Here is a 27,966-nt window from a genome sequence, read left to right on the forward strand (position 1 = left end):
TTTGCGTGTGCCAGACCCAAAAGGACCTGCTTTCATCATGAAACAGCCTCCTCCATTTCCACTACTCTCCAAACACCTCTGTCCAGCCTGCTCATCTGCTCACAAACCAAGTAAAGTCTTCTAACATCAACCATTGCCCTGAAACAGAGTAGAGAAAAAGGTACACACTATAATCAATGTTCCTTGGTGTGTTGTTCAATATCAAGTTTTTCCCTAATTTCTTTCTTTCTCCTACTTTCATTCATTCATTTAACAAATATTTACTGAGGAGCTACTATGTGCCTGCCACCCACTATTGCAGATGCTGAGGATCCAGCAGTGAATGTGACTCTCATTGTTTCTGCCCTCATAGAGCTTACATTCTAATGGACAAACCAACAAAAAAGGAAACTGATACATGTATGACGTACTCAGTGGTAGTAGGCACTATTGAGAAAAAGCAGGGCAAGATAGGGAATGGCAGGTGCTATTTTAGACAGGATGGTAAGGAAAAGCCACCTGGAAGAGGTGACATTTAAAGAGAGGCCTGAGTGAAGTGAGGGAGGGAATCATGTGAAGGGGTGGGGGAAGAGCATTCCAAGCAAAAGGAAAGACAGTGCAAAGGCCCTGGGGCAAGAGTAGGTTTGGTGGGTTAAAGCAACAGCAAGCACATCTTAGTGGCTGGAACATAGTAAACGAGGAGAGCAGTGGAAAATCAGGTCGAGTCGGGGCCAGGACCAGATGAGGTAGGGTCTTATAAACCATAGTGAGGATTTGGGGTCTTGTTCTCAGTGTAATAGGAAGCCATTGGGAGGTGAGAGCAGGGAACGGCATGAACTAACTGGATTAAAAGTGAATCATTCTGGCTTCTGCGTGGGAATAGACTGTCCTAGAACCACAGGTGAAGCCAGAAGACTGGTCAGGATGCTCTGGCATTAGTCCAGGTGAGAGAAGAAGATGGTTTGAATCAGGGTGATGGGGGTGGGAGAGGCGGGAATGGACTGATTCAGGATAGGCTCCGAAGGTTCAGTCAACAGGCTCGCATATGGGTTGGATGAGAGAGAAAGAAGGGAATCCGGGAGGACTCCAGGGTGAACAGTATTGTCCTTCTCTGAGATGGATGTTTGTTTATTCATGTGTTATCTGTGACTATCTTTCTTGTTTACTAGATTTAAAATTCCTTGGGACCAGGAGTTTTCAGTTATTCTGTTTTCCTCTTCTCCTTTTCTCCCCTTAGTAGTGACTCTCCTAGTATTTTGCATATAGTGAATCCACAAGAAAAGCTGTGAAACAAGTAAATATAATGCATAAGATATTCGTTAGTGAATAAATCCCTAAATTTTAATATTTGTTCTGTATTTACTGTATTATTTGGGGAAACTGGCTCACTTTGGGATTGAATTTTCCCATTGTGAAATAGGATTCACCTTTGTAATGTAAATGCAGTGTCAATGTACCTAATGGTGGGTGGCAAGCAATTTGGGGATATGGGATAGAGTCCTCAATTAGCTGTAGCAAGGGAGAAAGGATAGTGGAAGTCATCTGGGGGAAATGTCTTTACTGAGGTGTCGTTTAATATCATGCATTTCAGACTTGGCAGGTTTATTGTCATCACACCTTGCTGACACTGGCAGACATTGTTGATGGAATGTTCTTTCCTTGAAGATCTAGAACAGTCCTCAGAATCTTTCTTAACACTTTCATAACACTCCAACTTACCATTCCTGCCTGACCCAGTCTGCTCATCTAACAGTTGAGGAAATTAAAACTCAGAGGCAGTAATTGACTTTCCCTAGGCCACCCCAGCAGTTGGGGGCAAAGCCAGAGTCTGAACCTGAACCCTGATCCCCAGGCCAGTGTGCTTTCACGCAGATATTGACAGAATGAGAAGGGTTCATGCAGGGAAGCTCATTTGTGACAGGAGGAAGATACGGGCATGTGGGGGCCAGTGGGTGGGGCTCCAGAATCAGCAGGAAGGCAGGGGAAGCCCCTCAAAACAGCTTGAATAGAAGGGGGTTCCAGAGCCCATTGCCCCAGTACATGTTTTCTGCATCACAGAGGAAAAGCTAGCTGTCCTCTAGGATTCTTGTTTCACTCTATGGCTATTTAGTGACAAAGGACATAGCATTAGCCTCTTTTATCCAATCAAATCTTGGAGGATGTGATCTGATTTACTAATCCTGCTGTTGAACGTGGACTCTTTTCCTCCTTTTACAGAATTAAAAAGCACTCTCTTATTGCCTGCTGAATCTGGGTTCAGCCACCTTAGATTGACCACAAAATGACCGTTTAATTTCCTCAATACAGAAAGTGACACAAACATTCTTTCAGTTGTTTTGCTAGATGGGCTGTCACTGGAAATCTAGTCTTTGTGGTTGAAAATGATGGATGCTTTGGTTTGAATCACAGTATAGTATTTTACTCAGGTCTTACGTATAGCCAAGCTATCTTCTCCAGATTTTGAACAATAAAAACTCTGGCTTATTTATTCTCACACAGGCTTGATTTGCTCATTAATACGCCATGAAAGAAATATGCCTTTTGTTCTTTGCAAAAGTTCCTATTAAGCAGATATTTCTTAGCGAGTCAAACCAAATTTTGGATGCGAGAACGATCTTTAAGCGGAACCTTCCATCCAGTGAAACCTGGAACTTTGGACAATGACTAGTTTTCATTTTTTTTTTTTGCCAGAATTCTTTAGTAGACCATTAAGTTTGTTTATGCAGTTGACAATTCTAATGGATTGTCTTAATTTGAGATTTTAGTGCATTGGAATATTTTAGGTAACATGGACAAATAATATTAAAATTTAAATAGGAAATTATCCATCTCCTTATAAAATATGTAGAAGTTACTTATCACTTACATTTTTGTTGAGATTGTTAATAGTCTAAGTTTAAATAGTTAATGTTTGAATTTATGCCTTAAACCAGAAGAAATCTCCCGGGGTCACAGGCCAGAGAGCTGTGACTGAATGTGAAGGATTTTCGTATAACTGAAAGCAATGTCGTTTCCTTCTATTTTGACCTAAAGTGAAAGGCGCGGTGTTGGGAGGAGGGAGAGATCCAGGTTCTAGACTTGATTCTATCACTTCACCACTGCGCCACCGAGCCAGCCCCTTAAAAAGTATTGAAGACTCGGGGGCTGGCCCCGTGGCCGAGTGATTAAGTTCGCGCGCTCCGCTGCAGGCGGCCCAATGTTTCGTTGGTTCGAATCCTGGGCGCGGACATGGCACTGCTCATCAAGCCACGCTGAGGCAGCGTCCCAGCCACCGACCCAGCCCCTTAAAAAGTATTGAAGACTCAAAGAGCTTTTGTTTATATCTATTTATATTGACCATATTAGAAATTAAAACTGTTTTTTTAAAAAAATTTATTAAGCCATTTAAAAATAAAATTTTAATGTAAATGACATTTTTATGACAACTATATTTTCCAAAACAAAAAAAGTAGTGAACAGAGTGAGATTGGCTTATGTTTTTGCAAACCTCTTTAATGTCTGGCTTAATAGAAAACAACTGGATTTTCACATTTGCTTCTTGATTCAATCTGTTGCGATATCAGAAGTCATTTAGCCTCTGGAAAACTCCACTGCACACTCATGAGAGAATGAGAATGAAAAATATCTCAATATTTTGAAAATAGTTTTGACCTTATGGACCCCCTGAAAGGGTCTCAGGGACCCCCTGGGCCTGGAGGTTTTGAGAACCTCTGATCTATGTGATTTTGATCATTTTCAATTTATCAAGACTTGTTTTGTAGTCCCGCATGTGGTCTGTTGTGGTGAATGTTCTGTGTATGTCTGAAAAGAATGTGCATTCTGCAGTTGTGGGGTACCGTGTTCTGTCAATGTCAGTTAGGTCAAATTGGTTTGCAGAGTTATTCAAATGTTCTTTATCTTTCTGATTTTTTGTTTTTTCTGTCAGTGTCTGAGAGAGAGGTGTTACAACACCCAGCTGTGATTGCACATCTGTATTTCTCCCTTTAGTTCTGTCAAATTCTGCTTCACTTATTTCGAATTTTCGTTATTGAGTGCACTCACCTCTAGGATTATTACACTGTCTTGATTTTAAAATTAGAAAATATATATTCTTGTCTCTGGTAATTCTCTTTGTCTTAAAGTCTACCTTATGTGGTATTAATATAGATTTACCAAGGTTTATGCTTACTGTTTGCATGGTTTATATTTTCCTAATCTTTTACATTTAACCAATCTGTATCTTTAGATTTAAAATGTGTTTCATATTTATGTACATATGCGTACATATATAAATATATGTATTTAGAGAGAGAGAGATTCTTGCTTTTTATCCAGTCTGATATTTTTTTTCCTTTTAATTAAAGTGTTTACAATCCATTTACATTTAAAGTAATTATCAGTATGATTGGGTTTGTCTACCATCTTGGCATTCATTTCCTATTTGTTCCATCTGGTTTATGTTCCTCTGTTCCTCCTTTTCTGCCTTCTCTTGGGTAAATCAATTTTTTTTTAGTATTCCATTTGATTCCCTTCTGTGGACTTTCTGGCTAGTCCTCTTTTTGTGTTATTTTTAATGGTCATTCTAACCTAGAGACTACAATGTGCATCTTTAACATATCACAGTTTACCTTCGACTCAGATGATGTTACTTCACCAAGTAAGAACATCACAGCAGCATGATTCCTGTCTCACCTTCCTGATCTTTGTGCTCTCGGGGTCATATATTTAACTTCCGCATATGCTGTAAGCCCCACAATTCATCATTGTTATTTTACTTTAAAGAATTAATACTGTTTTAAAGAATTTTAAAATAAGTATAATGAGAAGGTCTTGTATATTTACCCGTGAATTTACTCTTTCTGGTGTTCTTGATCCATTTCTACCAATCTGACTTTCCACAGGGAATTATTTCCCTTCAATAGAAAGAATGTTTTTTCTCATTTCTAGTAGTGCAGATGTGCAGTAGATGGATTCTCTCATACTTTTTCTGTTGTATATGTTTTTTATTTTGTTTTCATATTGTTTAACCACCTTATTGAGGTGTAAATTCCATACCATAAAATCCACCCACTTGCAGTGTACAATTCAACGATTATTAGTAAACTTACAGAGTTGTAAACCATCACCACAATCCACTTTTAGAAAATTTCCATTCCCCCAAAAGATCCTTCATGCCCAGTCGCAGACAACCCCCTTGTTCACCCACAGCTGTAGGCAACCATTAATCTACTTTCGTGGACATTCGTATAAATGGAATCCTACAATATATGCTCTTTTGCTTCTTTTGATTTGGCATAATGTTTATGATTTTATCCACGTTACAGCATGTCAGTAGTTCTTTTTCTTTCCGATGAATAATAAATATTTAATTGTATGAGTATACACATTTTCATTATCCATTCACCAGTTGATGGATGTTTGTTTGGCTATTATAATAATACAATTATGAACATTTGCATACAAGTCTTTGTGTCAACATATGTCTTCATTTCTCTTGGGTAGATACATTGTAGTGGAATTTCTGGGTCGTGTTTGAATTTTATGTTAAACGTTTTAAGAAACTACCAATCTGTTTTCCAAGGTGACTGTCCTACTTTACATTCCTACAACCAACAGATAAGGATTTGCCTTCATATTTGAAAGTCGTTTTTTGCTGAATATAGAAATCTAGGTTGATAGTTTATCATTTTTCTTTCTTCACTTTAAATATGTTGTTCCATTGTATTATGGCCCATATTGTTTCTCATAAGAAGTCAGCCATCTTTTATTGTTGTTCCCCTGTGTGTAATATGTCTTTTTGCTCTTGCTGCTTTTGGTATTTTCTCTTCGATTTTGAGTTTTAGGAACTTAACTATGATGTGTCTAGGTTTGGTCATCTCAGGGTTTAATGAACTTCTTGGATATATGTGTTGGTATCTTTAATCAATTTGAAGAAAATCTTGGTCGTTATTCTGATATTTCTTCTGCATAATTCTCTCTTATACATTTGGAATTATTCTTATGTTAGAATACTTTATATTGTCCCATAGATCTTCTTTTCTTTATTTTAGTTTTGGTCTGGATAAAATATTTGCTTTATAGTCTTGCTCTTTCTCTGGAACTCTTTGGGATTCTAATTCATTGTTCTAGCCCACATGAAACCATAAAAGTTTGTTAGGAGTTCATCTAGTTTCTCTTTATGCCTGTCTCTTGTGAATTCTTCTTTCTCTTACTGTTACACGAAGATGAAAGCAAATGTGTATCTCTTCCCTCACGAGAAGGGTTCTACACTTTATGGAATTTAGTTCATTTAGGTTTCTTTTTCATCAGCTCTCTGAGGGGGTTTTAAAAATCTGTGTTTTGTAGTTTGTGTGGCTTGTTCTTTTTGAGAGGATGGCACAATGGTTTCCTGCAACTTTCTACATGTAACTGGAAGTGGAAGTTTCTGTGTGCTCTATTACTTTTTTAATGGCTCCTGCATCCCAAAAAGATTGTTTCAAGTTGCATTTTCACCAAAGAATATTGAAAACTCCGTTTATACTTCACCCAAAATAACACCACCAGAAATTCAAATGCATACCTTAGAGCCCTGCTTATTGAAAACTTCCTCTTTGATAAGTTGATTTATGATTCCACTGCTGGAATTCTACAGCTTTCTCCACCATGTCTTTCATACCTAGCTTTCATACATAGCTGTCCTAGAGACGCAGCACAAGGAAAATTCCACCCAAATGCCCAATATTTATTCTTTTGCAGAGCATTTTCCCTGAGACTCTTCCTCCTTACCTATTTTGATAAACTAGTCTGGCTTACCTGAAAAGTAACCTGAAAATCTCTGCCTCGTGTTCCCTTGAGCCAAGAGCCAATCCTCCATAGCCAGTTTCTTGTTTTCTCTGCTCTTAACACTCCAACTGTGGGGAAACACTCAAAAGACGTATCTCAGCCAAAGAAAGAATGTGATTTCTCAAAGTTTTGGAAGTTTCCAAAGGTATTGCCGTGCCCAACAGACACCCCCACCCCAAAACCCAATCCAGATGGTATGAATGTGTATAATCAGCCTGACCTCTTATACCAGAAATTGCCCTTTTGTGCATTTCCATGTGGCTTCTTGCCTCTCCCTCTTTATCTTCCTCTGTTCTAGCTTTCTGATTTACCACAACCCTTCCTTGAAAAGGGAGAGTAAATGAAAAAGAGATATGGTTTATGAAAGCAAATTTACTTTTTTGGATGCCTTTGTTCCGGGGCTAGCCCTATAATGGTCTGAAATACAGAGCAAGTCATTTGGTGTCCCACTTGCCATTTTTATTCGGGTGGAATGTTCTTAAAGCACAGGGCATTAGCAGTCTGCAGCTAGACAAGATCCAGTGACATAATTAGAATGTATTTCTAATTATTTCTAATTTATGTTTCTTACATGTAATCCTGATGATTTATTTATTTATTTGAAATCTCATCAATCATAATCAGTCTATTACTAATTCAGGTGTTAAAAAAAAATTATGAGCTTTACCAGAAAACCTTTTCTGATCTTATTTATGTTACTGTTTTTGCTTTCCAGCTCTTTTTTCCAGCTCCAATTTCTCTCTTGGTCTCTGTCTTGACACATACTAACCCTTATACGTCAAATAACAATATGACTACCTGCTCATTTGCTAATTTAAAACATTCAAATTAAATTTAAAATGATTTTCTGTATTCAAGGATTAAATTCTCTTGCTTTTGGTTCTATCCCGATTTGGTTTTTGATTCTGTAAAAAATTGCGTTTTGTATTCCTAGCACATATGCATCAATACACACCCACATACACATGTATGATCTATTAGTTAAGGTGATGCTATTTGCTGTACCAGACATGCCCTAAAATCTCAGGGGCTTACCAGAAGAGCAGTTTATTTCCCACTCATGTAAAACCCCATTGGCAATGTGACAGGAAAGACTGTGCTCCACACAGTCATTCAGAGACCTAGGCTGATAGAGGCTCTGCCATCGTCAACACTTGGTTCCAAAGATCAGTCTGAAGAAGAGAAATGAGGGGCTGCAGGGGGTGCTTATGGGCCAGGGCTGAAAGTGGCATATGTTAATTCCGTTCTCACTCCATTAACTAGAACTCAGTCAGAGGATCCCTCTTGGACTGGGAACTGTAGCCCTGATTGGGAAACCACTTTCCAGAAACAGTTGTGTACTATGGAAGGGGCACAACCTTCCTTGGCCATGGTTCTTAGTTCTTCAAGTATAAATCTTCAGGATTGTCAAAGCTGAAGAATTAAGGAATAGGGCGGTAACATAGGAGATTTCATGCTAAGTACCAAAGACTAAAGCAAATGGAACTGCTACTAGGGTAGAATGGCTCAGAAATAGTCCATTCATGAAAAGAAGTGGGGATGACATTAGCTTGTCTTGTCTTTCACTCATGCATTCTTTCATTCATTTATCAGACATTACCTTGAGTACTTGCTTTATGCCTGGCACTGTGCTAAGTGCTGAGGATATAATAAAACACTTAAATCATAAAGTGAGGTAAGAGCTGTAATGGATTTATGCGCATTATGTATGTGGAAGTAATATGCATTGTGTTAGTGGATGCTGGCCTTCCAATAAGGTAGCACAGGAAACTCCCAAATAGACTTAGAGGTCTATTTGCCCATTGGATTTCTAAGATTTCCTTACTATAATCCTTTGCATATATGTCGCCCCTGGTTCCAACTTTGCACTCCACTCTCATGGATAGTAATGTGATTGTGTTTCCTTAGTAGAAACATCTCTGTGGCCACAGATTGTTCATAAGATGGATTCAATAGCAGTGAAATTAGAGGTAGGAAGAGTCAAGAGGCTACTGTTATAGGCTTCATGGGTTCATTCTTCCTATGGAACAAAATTGAAATTCCTCCCCATAACTCGCAAAAGCTCTTCATGATCAGGCCCTTCCTAACCGTCTAGCTGCATTTTCCATTACTCCCCACCCCTAAGCCCTGACTGCACCTGGGAATTTCTGCAATGTTAGGCTACTCATAGTTTTTCATACTTTAGCACATCACGCCTTGCCCCTGCCTTCGCTTAAAATGTCATCTCCCTACTTGTCTGCCCATCTAGAAGACTAGAAGGTCACTTACCTTTCCAGGTTCAGCAAAATGTTCTTTCCTCAGGGAAACTTTCTCTAATGCACCCCCTCTATGGCAAACTTAGATAGTCCTTATCCTATGCTCATACTACATTTTGTACCAACAACGTTTATAGTAAATATAATTTATACTAAATATTATCATATCTTGTCATATTATAATTCTTTACTTCCTTTTACCATGATCTCCTTGAGGAAAGGGGTGGAGACTTGCCATCTTTCTATGGCTAGTGCCTCACTGTGTACTGGTTACATAGTGTATTCAATAAATAATCATTGAATGGATGAATGAATGATTGAGTTCCAACTGTAGGAAACAACTTATGAAAAGCAGAGCATTTTTGATAATGTGGCATGTACTAAAAGTTCAGTTTGTTTGGAGAATAGGATGTGTGCAGAGAAGCAGTAAGAACAAAATGGTTGGAGAAGTAGATTGGTATCACTATATTAAAAAAGCAAACAAACAAAAAACCTTTTAATTCTACCAGCAGTGGGAAAGCTACGGTGTCTGAGCCAGAGGAGTGATATCATCAGAAGCAGTTTCATAAGGATGAATCTGGTGGTACTGCATCTGGCAGGGAGGCAGAGTGGATAGGAGACTGATCGTGGACCTTTGTTATTTCTGAGCTGTTCAGCATCCTCACATCATTCTTTGTTGGGGAAGTCTCCCATCCATGACCCTTGGTGAGGCTGCCACCTGCTACTAAGAGGCCATGGAAACCAAAATTTCCCTAAGCAGATCTCCTGGCAGTTGGGTTGGGTACATAACTCAGGCTTGACCACCTGGACACCACACTCAGAACTTTGACTCCAGAGAGTGTTACTCAAAGTTATGAGAATAGCTCAAGATTACTTATGGCAGCAGCAGAGGAGAGATGAGTCTGATGGTTCTGGGTCCCAGGGGTAGTGTCCTACCTACGTTGGTTACTATAACATCACCTTGGGGGTTATCTTCTGCAGTTTAGACTCTCTTGGTTCCTACCTAGTTTCTGAAGTGGTTTCTCAAAATTCTTGTCAATTCTGTAAGAGCTACTTGATAAGTTCCTAATGCTACTTTCCTACTAGATAGCCAAGAGCAGGTCCTATCATTTGCAAACAAGAACTCTGACAGGTATAGAATTGAAACAGTGGTGGACATTGGTGGATGCCTGCCCAGCATCCATTCCCCTCCTAACTCAGATTCTTAGTTGCATATCCACCCATTCTCATGTAACCTATGTACTTCAGGAAAAACCGACACCACTCCTTGCTGGAGGCATGGGTTCAAGTTGGCTTAAGCCAATCAGCCCATTCCATATTCCAGCCACAGTCATGTCCAGAGGTGAACAGGTGACCTAAGTGGGCCAGTTGTGGAATGAAATGGGGCAGTGGTTGCTACTGACAGGCATCCTGGGAATCAGCCTAAGAATGACACTGACGTTCAGAACACAGAGTCAGAGAGACAGGGCTTTTTGACAACCTCATTGAGCCTCTGGATCAACCATCCCTGACCCTGGTGTGCCAGTGGAAGGAGTCAAAGATGGCTGAGGTTATGATGCAGGGTGACCGGGTGGAAGGTATTGTCACAATTGAAACAGGGAGCACAGGAAGAGTCGTAGGCTGGGGGAAAGGTTAGAAGTTCAGGTCCAAAAATGGTACATTTGCTTTTCCAGAAGTATTTTTGTGTTTCATAATTCTTTAATTTCAAATAAAGAGTTAGACTCATCAAATACTTTCATGTATTTACACCTCAAACGAAAATCTAGTCCTTTTGAGAAGAGAGTAGAAATATTTGCATAGAATGACCCCCATCCATTGATTTGGGTGCTGTTTTTCCCATGCTGTAGGCTTTAGCATGAGAAGGAGAGCCAGGTAGGGTGAAAGGGAATCTCTTTCTAGTTTGACTAGTCAGAGCTACAACAGTTTTGCAATAATTTCCATCCCTAATTAATACCTATAAAGACTAATACCTATTACCTCTCTGTCATAATCTCAGTTTTTACCCTTACGCTTGTTTTTTGCTTTTTTGCTAATATAAAGATTAATGATATTAGCTAAAGATTGAATTGAACAAATGCAGACATGTTTGTCATGGATGTATAAAACTGATCAGAATTTAATCTTGTCACCTGCATAACTAACTTATTTCAGATAAAGTTACCACTGTCTACCCAGGCTGGGAACTTTAAATCTCTTTCCCTCCCTGCCTCACCTTCCCCTTTTTCCGGTACCTCCAACCTGCCTCCCTCCTCACTTCACTCCCTGTCCCCAGACCATTACCCGGACAGCCAATTAATTGTTCCATCCTGAACATTCTATCTCCACAGTGTTTCTCATATCCATTCCTTCCCTTTTGTTACTATTGCATCTCCATAATCCAGCCCCTCAGTGCTTCTAGCAAGAGCTTGGAATTACCGAAATTTACAATCCTTCCCTACTCCCATTCAACCTAGTGCACATAATCTTCCGATAGATCCGGTACCTCCCTGAGTGAAATATAATCACCCTTCGCCCTGTCACTCAAAGTCCTCATCTATGTAGCCACAACCCTCCCTTCCAATCTTACAACTCACCCTTGCCCTGCTCAGACTTTCTATCCCAACTAAATGGGCTGTTCACTGGTCTTTAAACAAACCGCTAACTTTGCTCATAAGACCTTGATCCATCTCAGTTCTACCCAGCATCCATGTCAAATACCTTCCTCTTCTATTGAAAGCTTTTTGATTTTGCAGGTAATAGAGGCATCTTTCATCTCTTTAAGAAATCCACCCTTGTTATTGGCACCATCTTCTCCTCGGAGATAAGACTTTGAAACCTTAACTGTGCAACGCCTCCCTCCCTGCCCCTGAAACCCCCAGCCGCAGGCTAGTCACTGGGTTCTCTCTTGTATTTCTACAATGTCAGCTGCATTGCCCATTGCCTAATTCACTCCCTCATTGCCGCTGGTTTAGATAATTCAATCAAAAAGTGCAGCCATGTTGATTTCTACCCTCCTAAATTTCCTTTGAGATGTCAGTTTCCTTCCCTCCTGCCTTTGTTACTTTCCAATCCAACCTTCACATCACCACTGGAACCCTGTCCAAAGTTCAGATGTGTTGACATTTTCCTCCAGAACATTAAAGTTGTATAGCAGAGAGGTTAAGAGTTCACACCTTGGAGACCAGCCTTTTGGATTTAACGAGCTCTACCACTTTTCAGCTACTCAGCTTTGGGCAAATTACTTCCTCATCTCTAAATGGGGCCTATTGTGAAGTTTAAATAACCTAATGCTTATGAATATTTGCAGAGTGACTTCACAAGGTTAGCCCTAAGTAAATGGTAATGTGAAGGATAATAAATGCCAAGTTTCAAATGAGACACAATAAAATAGTAAATATGACATTCCAAACAGAGGTAGGGATCAGATTTTCAAAGCAGGTGGCCTAAAACTAGTTAGACAGCTCTAAAACCTATAGGAGGGGTTAGGAGGGTGAAGCAAATGGAAATGGAAAGAAGATTCTTTGAGGAATTTTCTGTGCAAAAATCCATCCTGGGACTCCTGCTGTTACCTCCAGAGGGACGTTTAGGATGGTGCCAGCTCCCTCACCTCAAGTCTAATTGAGGGGAGAGTGGAGTTTCCATGGGACAATTTGGAGACCTAAATATGTGGCCCCTGATGAATGACTCCCACTTTATTGTTCCCTGGTACTTAATCTAGGGCTGTGTGTTTGTATGTTTGTGTGTGTGTTAGCCAGCACTTTTTTGGTTGTTAGTGACAGAAAAAATATCTGAATTAGCTTGGAGGAAAAGGGAGGTATTGGTGAGATAATACCAGAATATTTAACACACCCAAGGGAAGAGTTGAATAAGGAGACCCATGGAAGGACAGTGTGCCCCAGGCCTCAGGAGCAACTGGAAATGTGGATTCCAATGCTTCCAAGACTTCCTTTCTCTACTTTTTCTTTCTATTTCTGTCTGAATTTGGCTTGATGGTGGAAAAAACATGGCCAGCAACAGTCCCGAGCTTCTGGCACCACAGGGCACTGGCGCTCCTGACCCAGTTTTAGTTTGGAAAATCCTCACAAGGACTCTGACTGGCTTGGCCTGGTCGGAGCCACCCCCCGATGAAGCTCAGTTGCCAGAGAATTCGATGCGCAGACGACAGGGGTGCTAAGCAGACACTCTATTTATTTGCATCCCTGTAATTTTTCAAGTATGTCAGCTTCTTAAGCATAGCACTGTCCGGTATAAAATGCACCATTCGATTCAGATGTGGAGGGTGGAAGGGGGAAGTGTGTCTTCCTGAAGGCTGGATCAAGGCAGGGATAAAACCCCAGGAACTGGGGAGGAGGGTAAGGCAAAGAAGAAATTACAATAGCTTCTTCGGAGTGCCACTCGGGGATTAGCTGAAGATATCTGTGGGGCCTCAGTGGGTGCTGGCCGGGCACTGATGGAACGACAGTCCCTGAGTCTGACTGAGGGCATTGCAGTGCCACTTAGTGTGGGATTTCTGCAGAATGGGGCAGTTTGCATTCTGTGTCCCCTTTTAATGTCCCTCGCACTTCTTACAGACCTCCCCCGCCCCTACCTCACCGTCCACATTGCCCAGTGACCGGAGGCACCTTCATTTGCCTCACCCTCCCTTCTCAGGTTCACTCTTCTTTACCGGGACCTATTATATGCACTTATTTCTTGTCCTTGTCCCAGGCAGCATCTGTTCTTAGCTGTCTCTCAGAGCAAAATGATTCCATTCATTCAATTATTCATTCACCCAACACACATTCACTGAGCTCTTGCTGTGTGGCAGGCCCCATTGTCGGCGCTTGGGGACCCCGCAGTGAACAAGGTAGAGGAGCCGTGCCACCATGGAGCTGGCATTCCAATGGGAGAGAGAGACAGAAAGTATACAAATAGATATATAACATCAGTCAGTGATGAGTGCTTTGAGGAGAAATAAAACGGAGCAAGGAGATAGCGAAAAGGGTGCTACTTAGATAGGCTGAGTGGGGCAGGCTTCTCTGAGGGGATGCATTTGAACAGAGACCTGAAAGTTATGGAGGAGTGAGCCCTGCTAAGACTGGGGAATGGCATTCCAGGCAAGGGAACTGCGAGTTCAAGAGCCTGAGGTGAGAATGTATTTGGCATTTGATGACTGGACCAAAATGGGGTATTGGAGAGGAAGAAATGCAAATGGTTCTTAACCATATGAACAAATGTTCCACCTTGCTCACAATAAGCGTAATGCAGACTTGAACTCATTGAGAACTGTCAGTGTGTGTTTGGGACATTTTGCTTGCTCAGGTCAGAAGCAGAATCTAAACAAGCTGGAGAAAAGATAGGAAGGTATTGATTGGGCCAGTGCTGGGCTGGGTCACATATAGAAAGACCTTAAATGTGCCCATAATAAGAGAAATGCAAATCAAAGCTCCGTGGAGATAACCACATCTCACTCACCAGGTGGGCACATGGCCAACCCGGTCTGCAGCACATGCTACTGGGAGACACACTTTCTCATAAATTGCTGTGGGGAAGCCAAATGGTACACCCCTGTGGAGGAGAGTTTGGCTGGATCTAGCAAAATTATATATCCAGTTGCCTTTTAACCCAGCAATTCCACTTCTAGAATCTGTCCCAAAGATACAATAACAAAATATGAAAAAGCATGAGCAAAGTCTGTCCATTGCTGCACTATTTAATAGTAAAAGACTGGAAACAACCCAGATGCTCACCAATGGGGGCCTGCTTGCACAAACTTGGTAAAGCCACATAGTGGAATACTATACAGCTATAAAAAGGAATAGGAATATTGCTACATATTACTATGGAATGATCCCTAGGGTCATGTTTTTTAGTGATAAAAGCAAGAGAAACGAGAGTGTGCAAAGCATCCTATCATTTGTCTAAGAAAAGGAGGGAAAATAAAATACATATTTATTTGTTAGTGTTTTTTTAAAAGAAAGAAAGGATAAACAATAAAGATGAAATAACAGTAACCTGTATGGGAGGGAGGAAGGGAATGGGGTGGAGGAGACTGGGATAGAAGCTAGATTTCTTTATAGATTTGTAGTTTTGATTTTTGAAATATGTAATATTTTTTATAATTGTAAAACAAAATTAAATTTAATGGGAAAGGCCATCCTTATGCATCAAAAGATTTTACTTTTGAAAAAAGTGAACAAATTTAGAAACAAATGAACCTTAAAAAGTAAATGTTTCTAAAAGTAAAGATATTAGAAACCAATGAACCTAACTTGGTATCCAGTTGGTAGAACAGAGGAACTATTCCGCATGACTCTGAAAAGCAGTAATTTGTAGCTCCTTTATGGGATGTACTCAAAGGATTAAAAGAACTGGGGAAAAAAATCTTCAATTGTTGCTGGTAGTATTAATAGTGTGATTCTGAGGCTGCTGTGCATATAGTGTGGGATAAGGCAAATGAGCAATTATGTTGCTGGTAAGGACCAAAATACTCCGTGTGGCAGAAAGGAGATACAGACTGATGAGACTACAAGACAAATGAGTTTCAGCAAAAACAGTGTAGTCCTGGATTTTAATTGGAATTATCAGTCTGAACTCATGATGTATGTTATCTTAAAATATATTTGTATATTTCTTAGCTCTGTCCACTAAAAAGGCTTATAAACAAGAACCAACCCAGTGCCAAGAACACCTCTAAGTATACGGATTATGATCTTAAAATTTGATGAAATACTTACTGAGTGGAACTGGGGCTCCTTGGAGAAATGGCTGATTCCTTATCTGGGGCAGGAAATGGACAGGATGAGGCTGGAACATCTTGTCATGCCAGAAGGCGAGGTAGCCCTCAAGGGTTACTGAGATTGTGTCAAAAGGACGCAGAAGCCAACCTGATTAGACTCTCACTAGCAGTTTAAGCATCCATAAGAGGAAACTACAGTGGATTTAAACCCATCAAATATGTTTAATCCTTGAGTTCATAATGATACTTAAAAAAGAAAAAAACCTCAATGATCTTCTTTGAAAGATAATAGGGAAACAAATCATTAAAAAAAAAAAACTAGCTAATAAAGGAAAAGCATCAAGTGTGTATTTTGCCCATCTTACAAAAATGTAGCTCAGGATAACTACGTAGTGGATGAAAAGCAGTCCCTCTTAATGAAAGTATTCCAAGAATAAGTGAAGAAGGAATCCCATCATTTTGCAACTCCTGATGAGAGAATGAATCTAGGCATTGAGCATGAAAGCTCTAATAGGACAAAAGTCAGACAGCCAGACATTACGCTCCCCTCATGGAAGGACACAGCACCATCTGTGAAGGAGTCTTGACAAACCTAAATCTGTCAATCCTCTGGATCTAACTAGCAGGAACTACAGGTAGCAGAGAAACCAGTTAAACAACACTATGTGGAATTCATCAAGAAAAATCCAGACTGGGGAAAATTCTAAAGGACAAATGGCATGGTTTCACTCTCAACAATGCAAACTGCGAGGAGCAAAAGAGAAGAGATGGAGGAGGCTCTACAGATTATAAGAGACATGGAGACACGCCAGTGTGGAACCAGAGTTAAATAAATAAATTGTTGAACAAAGGAAGGATGGAAGGAAGGAAGGCACAACAGGGTGGGACCAGGGAGGGGATGGGGACAAAAGAGAGCATTTGTAGTACAGTTGGAGAAATGTGGACACTGGCAGGATATTTGATGGTCCTGAGGAATTATTTTTGCTTTCTGGGGTGAGTGATGACAGGTATTATGATTTCAAAAGAGGAGCCCTTGTCCTTTAGAGATATATACTGAAATATTTACAGATGAAATGATATGTTGTCAGACGTGCTTCAAAATAATTTACGGTGAGTGTGAGAGTGGTGGGGGACATGGAGCAGTGGTTCTCAGACTTGAGCCCCCATCAGAATCACCTGGAGGGCTTGTTAAACTATAGATACCAGGCCCACCTCCCGAGGGTCTGATTCAGTCTTGGCTGTGGCCCAAGAACTTGCCTCTCTAAGAAGTTCCCAGGTGGCGTTGACGCTGCTGATCTGGGGACCACACTCTGAGACCCACTGGCAAAGAGGAAGCAAGATTGGTCCCAGTTTATTCTTGCACCTGAGTGGTGGGTACATGAAAGCTCATTACGGTATTCTCCCTACTGCTGAATATATTCAAAATTTTCTATAATAAACATTAAAAACAAACTTAAGTGATCCAGAAAGACACGTGGAAGGAGCAAAGGCTTTGACAACCCATGGTTGTAATGGGAGCATCTATGCTCATTAGCACAGCAGACATGGCTGCTGCCTCTGGGATTGAAAGGTCCACGTGTCCTCCTGCCCACTTGGGGGTGAGTGCATCAGCTCAGCCGTCAATCCTCTTAGAGAGCTGCCTGGCCTGAGGAGAAGGGATGTGGTCTTTAAGGGATCTGCGACATGTTGCATCCATTTCCTTAATGTGGTCAGTCATTGGAAGAGCAGTGGTTTGGATGAATCCTAAGATTTTCTGGCCACTTCGACTGGGAAGAGTGCTCTTGAGCAGAGCTGTGCCAGGGCTCAGCTGTCAGGGATGGGTGTGATTCCTGAACTCATATGCCCATGTATCCTCCAGCTAGAACCTTCTTGAAACTCCCAGGTCAGGAGACACCTCTGTTGGTTTGAGTCCTTCTACTTGCCTTTTAAGATTCATTTATTTATTTATCCATGCATCCTTCAGATATTTCTTTGAGAACCCTCTAGACGTCAGATGCTCTTCCAACCCCTGAGGATACAGCAGGCAACAGAATAGGCGCATTTCTCTGCTTTTGTAGAGATTAAATTCTAGGTGGAGAAACACTCAATAAACGAGAAAAGAATAAGCGAACAGGGTCATTTCAGAGAGTGAAAGTACTGTGAATAAAATTAAAGTGAAGATGCCGGGTTAGGGATTGATGCTGTGCACGCGTGTGCGTGCATACACGCATGCGTACACGTATTTTATTTTAGGTGATCAGGGAAGACTTCTCCAAGGAGATGATATCAGAGCTGGATGATAAGAAGGAGCCAGCTGTGAAGAAATCTGGATATTTTCAGACAGAGGCAATAGCAAGTGCAAAGTCCCTGAGTTGAGAAAGAGTTTGGCATTTTCTTGGAATGCCAAGAAGTCTAGTGGATCTGGGACGTACAGCAAAGAGAAAAATGGTATGAGACGAGATGGGAGAGGAGGCAGGAGGCAGGAGCCTTGGAGCCTCACTTATATACACACCCCAGACCCACCAAGGCTGCCAGTCATCCCCCAGCTAAAAAAGGTACATTCTATCTAGAGAAACAAGACACTATTTTAACAGGGAAATGCCCTACGGGCTCTGATCTATAAGAAAATGAGTATTTGGTATAGGCAACTGAATTGTACTGTAAAGCCAATTTGTTGAACCAACCTATTAAAAGTCCAGTAATTTTATTTCAGAATCACTATATACTCTCGATGGCTAAAATTCCACTCTAAAAACACTGTTAACTTAAAGCTCAGTCTCCTGTTAAAATACGGATTCTTCTGGGATGGGCAGTACTATGGGTTTTTGGTCATTTAATGCTAACATAAACGAATTGAGAGCCATGTCCTTGAAAAGATATTTTAAAAGAGGAAAGCATAAAGTTAGTGGTTCTTGAGTACAGGAAGGACGTTCCAGGGCAGAAACAAATCAGAAAGGAGAAACTGAGGATGCATCAGAAAAAACTACCGTTTTAAAATTTCGCGTGGGGCTCTGCTTCCTGCCTAGACTAATGTCCTCCTGCCGAGAATTCTCATAGCAGGGCTCTTGGTCTTGAAATAACACATGTGTATCCTTTATAGCTCTTTCCTGGACAGAATGTGTGAAATAATTCACAGAGCTTTTAGGTAAAGAGAGCAAGGATTAGATTGAGTCGTCCCTGCTGTCCTTGATCCGCTCTAGACACACGTGCTGGATTTCACCTCTGCGGAGGAACCATCTCTGATAGGGTGCAAAGTTTCCATGACTATGAAACACTGCCGGCTGGAGACAGCTCAAATGGCCGGCGCCAACAGATTGTAGTCTCTCCGATGAGAGTCCTTTCCCAACTCTGCATTCGGTACCCTGATATTGGTTGCCTGCAATCAGCCACGATGAGCATATTTACACCACAGAAATCAGCAAATGCCACACATCGGGCTTCTCTTTCTAGAGAGCTGATTGTTAAACATTTACCAGCATGCCGCTGCTGTGAAACCTTAAGAAAGTAAATTTTAGGATATGCTGTGGCTTATGAAAAAATAGCCATTTCTTTGTTTTGCCCCTTGAACAGATGTCAGTGGTATTCAAAATTGTATTCATCCTTGTGTATACTTTATATTTTAGCTCTATTTATGTATCTGTGACCCAGTTTACTTTCTCGGAAACTTTGCCTGGTGTTCCATGGTTGGCCGGATACACACTGAGGTCCCCTCGAGATGTTGAGTCACCTGGCTGTTGCTGCCTTGTCTTCCCCTGGCTCCAGTTAAATTTAACCTTCAATGTGCCTAACTCTTCAAATACCCTATTCTTTCTTTTCTCTGGACAGTTCTAGTCTGCTGCCCTTATCTGAAGGGCTCTCCTCACCCCTTCGCTGTCTGGCAAAGTCTTACCCATGTTTCAAGATCAGAGCAGAGGCCATGTCCTTCTCCTTGAGGCTCATTTGCCATGGCTCCCTTCAGCATCCACTGCTCTTTCTCCAGTGCTCCCACCGGATGCTGTCTGTACCTCCTCAGCCACCATCGCCACTGCCTCGTTGTATAGGTGTTTATCTCATGTCTTATCTCCTCCTCTGCATTTTAAGCCCCTTGAGGATGGTTAATTTTGCTTATTCATCATTTTATCCTAAAGAGCATCTGGTACAGAACTTTGCACATAGTCATCACTCACTAAGTATTAGGTGAATTATCCGCACATATGACTTCGTATTCCCCGCAGTGCCACACACGCTCACACACAGTTTCATCAGTCTAAATATTTTTACTTGTGGGCTGATTTCATTTAGCATGGGAAATGTCTTGCTGAAGGGGAACACTAGGCTCGAATGTAGTCCAATGAGGACCAACCATGAAACTTGCACTCTCAGTCTGAAATGTCTCCTTTCTCAGCTGCATGCACTACTGGCCCACTTTGTCCAATTGTGCGCTAGAGGGGGGCCAATCTGTTACAAATCATAACGCTCAGATGGCCACTGAAGATGCAACTGTGTCTTACTGGGGATAGATCCTGCTAGAATGTTAGTGAGTTCTTCTGGGGCTTTTATAGCTAAGGGTAAAATAGAACTCATTTGATACTTTTCCTTTGTTTTCTCCAACTGTGAAAGAAGGCTATTCCTGTTTTGTTTGATTCATTCGTTAAACAATTATTGCCCTCTTGCACCAGGCACTCTGCTAAAGGCTCAGGATACAAAGGTGAAATATCCACGGTCCTGCCCTTCAGAGAGTCACAAACAGGAAAAGAGACTGGCAAAGCCATGTGCTCAAAGTCTCAGGCGAGAGAGAGCCCCGAGGCTCTGACAATGACCCACGTCAGTGCGTTTGCCCATTAGACTCTGCCATCTGTTCCCACGCGAGATGTTTGTATAACTCCTTTCCATGGGCTGGCTTTTGGTTTGAATGACCTTGGGGACAGCCTGAAATCCCCAGCCTGAAAGAGTGCTTTTAGAGTGACTGGCCCACACTTATGTGCTTCAAATAGAATTTCACAAACCTCTAATTATCTCCTCTTACCAGCCTGCCTAAATGACTGACGACCAGCTCTTTAGTCACTCCAAGAAATGGATTTCTATTCAGCCCGTGCCTGGGTTGCATTAGGATGCCCGGAACATGTGTAACTCGTCCGACCGGCACCAGGCAATTAACAGAAGCCAAGCAATTTGCAAAAGGTCTCAACTTCCTGCTCATCCCTGTGGCAGAAAATTGTCACACCTTAACCTCAGGAGGTTCATCTGCAGAATTATTTACCCACCCTCCCCAAAGCAGAGCCTTTGGTGTCGGATTCTGCCCCCTGCTTTTTGCAAACATAAGCAGCCGGCTGAAACAACAGCTATGACTCAGTTCCTAGCTAACGCTGCCCGAATTGATTTAGTCTGAGTTCAGATTTAGCACATAATCATGTTCAATTTGCTCCACTGCACTGCCTGGAGATAAAAGGCTTGGGGGAAAAAAAAAATAGCTTCAGCCTGTGTCAGTCTTTGTGGTGATGTCATTGCCATGAGAGAGCCCGGCCGTTCCTTACTCTGCCGTTCTGCCTCAGACGCGGCGGGCTGCGTGCGTGCAGCCGAGAGAGGGCTCCAGGTGCCCAGCTCCGGCGATCCTTGGGCGGGCAGCACCCAGGCCGGCCACGGCAGCATCCCCCCGGAGGTTATTCCCGTCACGCACGACTCGGAGGTTGCCTAACTCTTTACTGAAAATTCAGGAGGGGGAATGCCAGCCCCTAGCATGGACTGTGATGTTTCCACTCTGGTTGCCTGCGTGGTGGATGTCGAGGTCTTTACCAATCAGGAGGTTAAGGTATGCACCTGCAATCTTATTTTTCATTGCTGTTGTTCCTGAAGCTGCTTGACAGAGCCTTTTTCGCTTAAGGAAGCAAGACTTTGGTTAATAGTTTTCAGTTCAGAGTCTGCGCTAGGAATGCATGGGGTGAGTGCGTGGCTGTATTAATTAGAATAAGTTAGCAGAGGGACCGGCACATTAATTTTGAGTGTGATAAGGTCTACCGTTGTCTGTTTTTTCTTGCCTTTTCTGTTAGGTGATTCCCAGTCATCTCTTTCACAGCAGACATGTTTTTATAGTCTCGTATCTCTGTCAATAAAGGACAATTTGCCAGTCTTTAATGTTGAGAGGGGTTTTAAATCAATGATTAAATGAAGAAAGTGCACATAGTAAAGATCGCGCCTAAGACATCCCAATCGTGGGACAGTAACCCCTTCGTGGCATGTCACTAAAGTACACCGTGATATGGTCTTCAAATTGAACAAAAGCTGTTCTACAGATAGCAGTTTCATCTCCAGCTCTCTGGAAATCGAAGTTGGAGAGCAGCTGCCTAAATTGTCTTTGTCAGGCGAAGGAATCAAGTCATTTTCCCTGAGCGGTTGTCCATAAAAAAAGTTCAGGCATAAATAAATTTAGCATCTTAAGACTTAGTAGTCCAGGGCGCTGGTCCTCACTGAGTGTCTGCAGTAATTGTCTAATTGTCGTGGGTAATCGTCCCCTGATGATATTCATGCTCTTTTCTTTTTTTCCATATGGTTTTATATTATGAAAAAGATTCCATGCCTGTCAAACGGGAACTTTGATTTCTTCTCTCATATTTAAAATAAAAACCAGCAGAAGCTTTTTATTTAAACAGTTCACACACACACAAAAAGGACAGTTGGCCATTGTGTGATGAGAGAAAGAAAAGGGGAATTACATTGCGTAATCATTTTCCACCTCGCCTTAGTCTTTACTTAAAGGAAGATCCTGAATTCTTTATGTTTGGTGTGCAAGTGACACCTGGGTGCTTCCCAGGTGGGATTTGTGTGTTCACTAGCCTAACACATGGCTCTGTCATTCAAGATTGTGGTTTTGAACACTCTTTTGAAATGGATTCAAGAAGCCAGTTTGTTCTTCCTGCATATTTTAAATGTGTGGCCCCGTGCTTACCAGTTCTTATGCCAGTACTGTGGATGTGTCTACCACCTGTCATATTGAGGTTCCAAAAATTAGAATATAATGGTTTAGCGCTGCCTATGGTTGCGTCCGGAATGGAGACATGTGTGCAGAGACCCACAGCCTGCTGGTCACCCCTGCCATAGCACTCCAGAAGGGACAGCAGTCATCAAAGCCCCTCCAGTTTAAAACCAGTTCAAAGTCTGGCGTGGGTAACTGGGCAGAGAGACATCTTCCAGCAGGTGCTGGAACAGAAGTATGTATACGTAAAGTAAAACTTCCTAGTTTCCTTCTGTCCTTACAGCTCTCTGTTGATTACGTGCTTGCCCTGCAAACGTCATAAGATAATCTAAACTTTTTCGGTCCAGGAAGCGATAGTGATAAAATATTTATGAGGGATCTGCAATATGGCAGGCATCGTGCTTATACAGGAAGGACTTTGAAATATGCTTATGTGACGTATGTATCTGTAATGTAGACATAAAAATAACCACTTGCCCAATATTTCTTGAAGACAGAGAGTGTTTTGTGGAATTAAGGGGACACAAAATCCTTACAGCTGGTTGAACCTGAGTGGTTGGGATGGCTTCAAGAAGAAACTGGTACTTGGATTCAAAGCCAAGGGGCTTTTGCTCCAGAGAGAGGGGAGGCACGGGGCTGGGCAGGCACTCCACTTTGCAGTAAAGTGAGTCAGTGCATTGGACTGCAGGAGGATCTCTGAGAGAGGCTGGGGAGGAAACAGGAGAAGGAGGTGAGTCAGGGCTGGATTCGGAAGCAGCTGACGCTGTGCATCAGAAATGGATGGGGTTTTCGGGGAAGACTCCCACCAGAAAGATGCGTTCTATGTCCTTACTGCTAAAGGGCTCTGAGTCACTCTGGATTTGGTTTTTTTAGGACAACTCACTTAATCTTTCCGTGCCTTACTGTTCTCATCTGTAATGTGAGGATAATAGTAGTTCCTACCTCATTGGCTTGGTAGGAGGATTAAAGAAAATTATCCATATAAAATAATTACCATAGTGCCCGACACCTATTTAGGTTCAGTAAGGGTTAGCTATTGCCATGTCATCATTGTCATCTTTTTAGACGTGTTCTGACGGTGATAGGTTACTTTTGCCAGTTTATTGGAATGTCTTAACTCCAGCTGAGTTTACAGTGACAATCCAGGCCACAGAAAGTATTTTCTTTCCCATCTCCCCAAACACACACACACACACATACATGCATGCGCACACACACACACAAATATGCACATGCACACACACAGCCTAGCAACTTGGAAGGCACAGCCCTTCATTTCACACATTTAATCATTTAATGTAAAACAGTGACATTATTATCAAGCAAAGATCTACTTCCTGTTTATTAAAAAGGGGAAAAATAAACAAATTAAGGCGGGCCAAAGAGGTTTGTTGAGAAAACCTACTTGCCCCTTGTTCAAAAGTGAGTGTTGCACGTTGTCATGAAGAGAGGTTCGAATGTAAAATTCTGGCACCAAAGTTTCTCCAGAGGTAAACATTAACTACCAATTTCAGATACACAGTGGAGCCAGGAGTTCCTTTCTTCAAAGTCTCTAATATTTACTGTCAGAGAAGAGGAAGGCACCTGGTGAGGGTTTGTCTCACCTGCCGGCATCCAGCTTGCCTGATCTCAGGCTTTTTTTGCTTTTTACGGACCCTCCCTTTCTACATGCAGCCCCGTGGGAAAGCAGCCACACCAGGGTTTTGAAAGCAGCAGGCACTCTCCACGAATGTAGTGTTTTATTTGAAGGGTGTGGAGGCATATGCAAATCCAGGGTCTTATTGCAACTTAGACAGCCTTATCCTCCTGGTGGGTCACAGCTGGTTGCACTGGGGACCCTTTAGGGTCCAATGGCCTAAATTTTGCCAAAGCTGCTAGAGCCATAGTACCAAAAAGAGAAGGAAATCAGGCAAATGGAGTTCTGCCATTTGTCTTTCTCTAGGAATTCCATTGGTGGTGCTGTGAACTTAGCTGTCTGCTTTATGCTATAAGGATGCTCAGAAAGATGAGGAAATTTGAAGCCCTCAATAGAAGGGAAATGATCTGATGAATTATAGGTTTTGTGTGTGTGTATGTGTGTAGGTGAGTAAGTGTGTGTGAGTGTGTGTGCGTGGTGTTGATTTTTTCCAGTATTCGTCTCATATTTCTGAAAATAGTCTTTTCTCTCCACAAGGAGCCAATCTTTTGGGAAAATGAAAGGGATCCAAACATGGGTAATGAAATTTATATTTCACTTTAGTCTAGTGGTTCTTAAACCTAATTGCACATTGGTATCCCCTAGAGAGCTTTTAAAAATATTGACGATGCCCAGGCCCCACGCCCAGAGCTTCTAACGTGGCTGGTCTGAATGGAGCCTGGGCATAGATTATCAAATAAAGTCAGTGTCTTATCTCTTCTCGGCACAGGTGGGTACAGGTGAGGTCAGTCGAGAATCCCCTAGAGTAACCTCTGCTTGGACACTTGGATCTGTATCCCCAAGATGAAGACTCGATGTCTGCAGTTTTAGAAGGAATGTCTCTGAGCTGTCAGAAATGTTGAGACTCACCTGATGCTTTCTGACCAGTTCACCACACCTGTGGGTCTTCTAACTGGCTCCAAGCTGACAGTAAACACTACTTTCTACTGCTGGCCACCTTTGGTAGCCTTCTCAGAGCCGCAGAGACAGCCTAAAGCAGTGTCCCCCCTCCTCCAGGGGACATCAAGCCTGGGGCTGCCCCTTTTCTGCAATGGGAGCTTCCATACAGAAGAGGCATGGATGCCTCCTCTCTGCGCTGGAGGGCGCCTCTTTCACATCTCGGGGATTCAGTGTTATCTCCAAGGGCATCCACATAGGTGACAGGGGACTCACAAACCTCCTTTCTGCTCACTAAGACAGACAGGAAACGTGCCAAGTCTTATAAGAAGAGCAGAAGTTTCAAAGACCCTTGGAGCTAGAGATTTGTTCATTCATTCAAAAACATGTGTGTGGTGCACTTAATCACTTACCAGGCAGTGCTGTCTGCACTGGGAGATGAACAAGACAGACATCCCTGCCCTCATGGAGTGTGCCATCTAACACAAGAGGCAGACAGGGAACTGGTAAACAAAGAAATGTATACTGTAATTTCAGTAGCCAGAAAGACTATGAAGAAAAATGGAGCAGAATGAGGGCCTCGGAGGAGGCCTTGCCATGGGGGCCCTTCAGACTCCAATTTCCCAAATTTTGCCAAAGCTGCTAGATCAATAGTACCAAAAGGAGGAGGAAATTGGCCAATGGAGTTCCACCATATCTGTCTTCCTCCAGAAATTCCACTGGCCACTTTTGAATACACGGCCAGTGGAAGCATTTCTGGGAAGGTGACAGTTTATTAAATGTCATTGTCCCAATGTCATTCAGAGATCTAAATGAAGTGAGTGAGAGAGCCATGTGTAGCTCTGAGGGAAAAGCATTGCAGCAGAGGGAATAGTAGATGCAGAGAGAGGCCATCTTATCTGACTTGTTTTTACCCAGCCTCCCACTTAACCTATTTCAATCATTCATTCATTCAGGGACCTAGTGAGGCTGTCACTATCTTATGCCACAATTTATGTTTTTAGGGATCCTCCTTTTTAGAAATTGTGCTCAAGCTAATTCCCTCATGCTACATTTTAAGCCTGTTGGTTCTCTCGGGGGAGGTAGAAACATAAGCAGAAATCTGTTCTCGGCATAATGATTCTTCAGATGCTTGCAATCTTAGGGTTACTATAGGACTTTTGTTTCCCCTTCTGAAAGACCAGGGCCCTTTTAAGGTGACTCATAAGTCCTACTTTCTCTCCTCTGCTTTTGAGGATTTGCCAATATCCTCCCAATCTATGTAACCTTGGGCAAGTCTCTTAACCTATCTGGACACGTGATAATCATGCTGAGAAGAACGCTCGATGCTTTATGTATTTTTTGGTCCTTTTCACACAGTAATATAATGCGACTGACTCGTAGTCTTTGTTATGCTGTTGTGTGAGTTATGAAAAAAAAACCCAGCACATAGAGGCCACTTAGGACAATGAAATCTCTTTGAACCACTGGAAATTTCAAATTACTTGTTTTCTTTGGCAAGAGTCGTAGGAGGAAAAGGATGGAGCAGAGTTAATATGATGCACTTTGCACTCTGCTTTGAGGAGAGAGAAGGGACACAAGCAAATATGTGGGTATTGGGTATTTGGGATTGATCTGGAAGAGGAACTTGTGGGTGTTTATCGGGAGAGCTGGTCAATCTTCATGCCTGTTTCTTACGCTTTTTTGCAAATGCAGTGCTGGGGAGAGGATCTGGCCACAACCATGCCCTCCCAGCTCTGCAGAACTCTCAGGCTCTTTCTGCATCTTCAGAAACAATTGTGTTCACTCAGTACCTTCGAAGAGTTTGAGTTGCATATGATTTAATTCTTAAAAATTGAAGCCCTCTAGAGATAGTCATGGGAACTTTTAGTAACCAAATTGTTAAGTTAACAGAAACTCTCATTTTCTATTCAATGACGGTAATAGTGAATCGTCTTTGTTACACATCTCCAGATGATCTTTAGTTTCTGAAAACCAAAAGGGGGTGTGTATGGGGGGGTTGGGAGTGGGGGTGGGGTGGCATGCCTGTAATAGATTCCAGTCCTCTAGCAAGACAAAAACTTACTCTTTCTCTGATCACAAAATGGACTAGAATTGAGGCCATGTTGAAAATAAATGAATTAATGCAAAACTGAACATTAGAAATTAACCCTAAAAAATAGTTTAAGAAACTTAGCATTCTTAAATGTGCACTATCGAGCATTTTCTTGCCTCTGAAGAAAGTAGCAAACATCTTCCACAGAGTGGTCAGGAGTAGTTTTCTGCAAGTGACAGATGCTCGCAGAGAAGGGTAACAGGCAGGTTTCTCAGCCACCTGTCCCATTAGGGGACAGACAAGGTACGGTATTCAACTAATGACATTAACGTTAGCAGGAAAGTCAACTAAAAACTTGCTTCTCTGGTTAAAGAGTCTTTTAACTGTGGGAAGGTAAGTGAGAGGCTGACAGTTGCTATCTCTAACCTGAATGGCAGATTTATTTAAAAACAACACAAAACGGCATCTTCGTTAAAATTGGTCTCCTAAATAAGCTGATTTTAATGTGACACTCAGAGAGCACTATTTGCATCCTCAGTGATTCTGTTTGAATCCAACTATCAATAATTTTTACTGGCCTGTTTTAGCACTTTCTGATGAAGCTTAGAATTGACAAACTTGACATGTTTAGGCTGTAAGCTTAACAGACATTGCGATCTTCTGGTGGGTAGCCCAGCTTTCCAGGGAGGTCAGAATCTC

The 27,966-nt window shown here is 41.9% G+C and overlaps 1 protein-coding gene across 2 annotated transcripts in view; it reads left to right on the plus strand.

The window, feature by feature from the left end:
* The window catches only part of RCAN2 (regulator of calcineurin 2), a 251,266-nt gene that overhangs the window by 132,752 nt on the left and 90,548 nt on the right, over nt 1-27,966 (plus strand). The window contains exon 1 of one of the 2 annotated variants that reach the window (XM_046640912.1): nt 21,224-21,499. The exons of the other annotated variant lie outside the window; for it this stretch is intronic. Coding sequence (XP_046496868.1) covers nt 21,413-21,499 — 87 coding nt within the window. The 5' untranslated portion in view covers nt 21,224-21,412. Of the gene's footprint in view, nt 1-21,223; nt 21,500-27,966 lie in introns of those variants that run through there. 2 annotated transcript variants of the gene reach the window in all.

Source organism: Equus quagga, chromosome 15 (assembly GCF_021613505.1).
Source record: "Equus quagga isolate Etosha38 chromosome 15, UCLA_HA_Equagga_1.0, whole genome shotgun sequence".
In the NCBI taxonomy this organism is placed as follows: domain Eukaryota; kingdom Metazoa; phylum Chordata; class Mammalia; order Perissodactyla; family Equidae; genus Equus; species Equus quagga.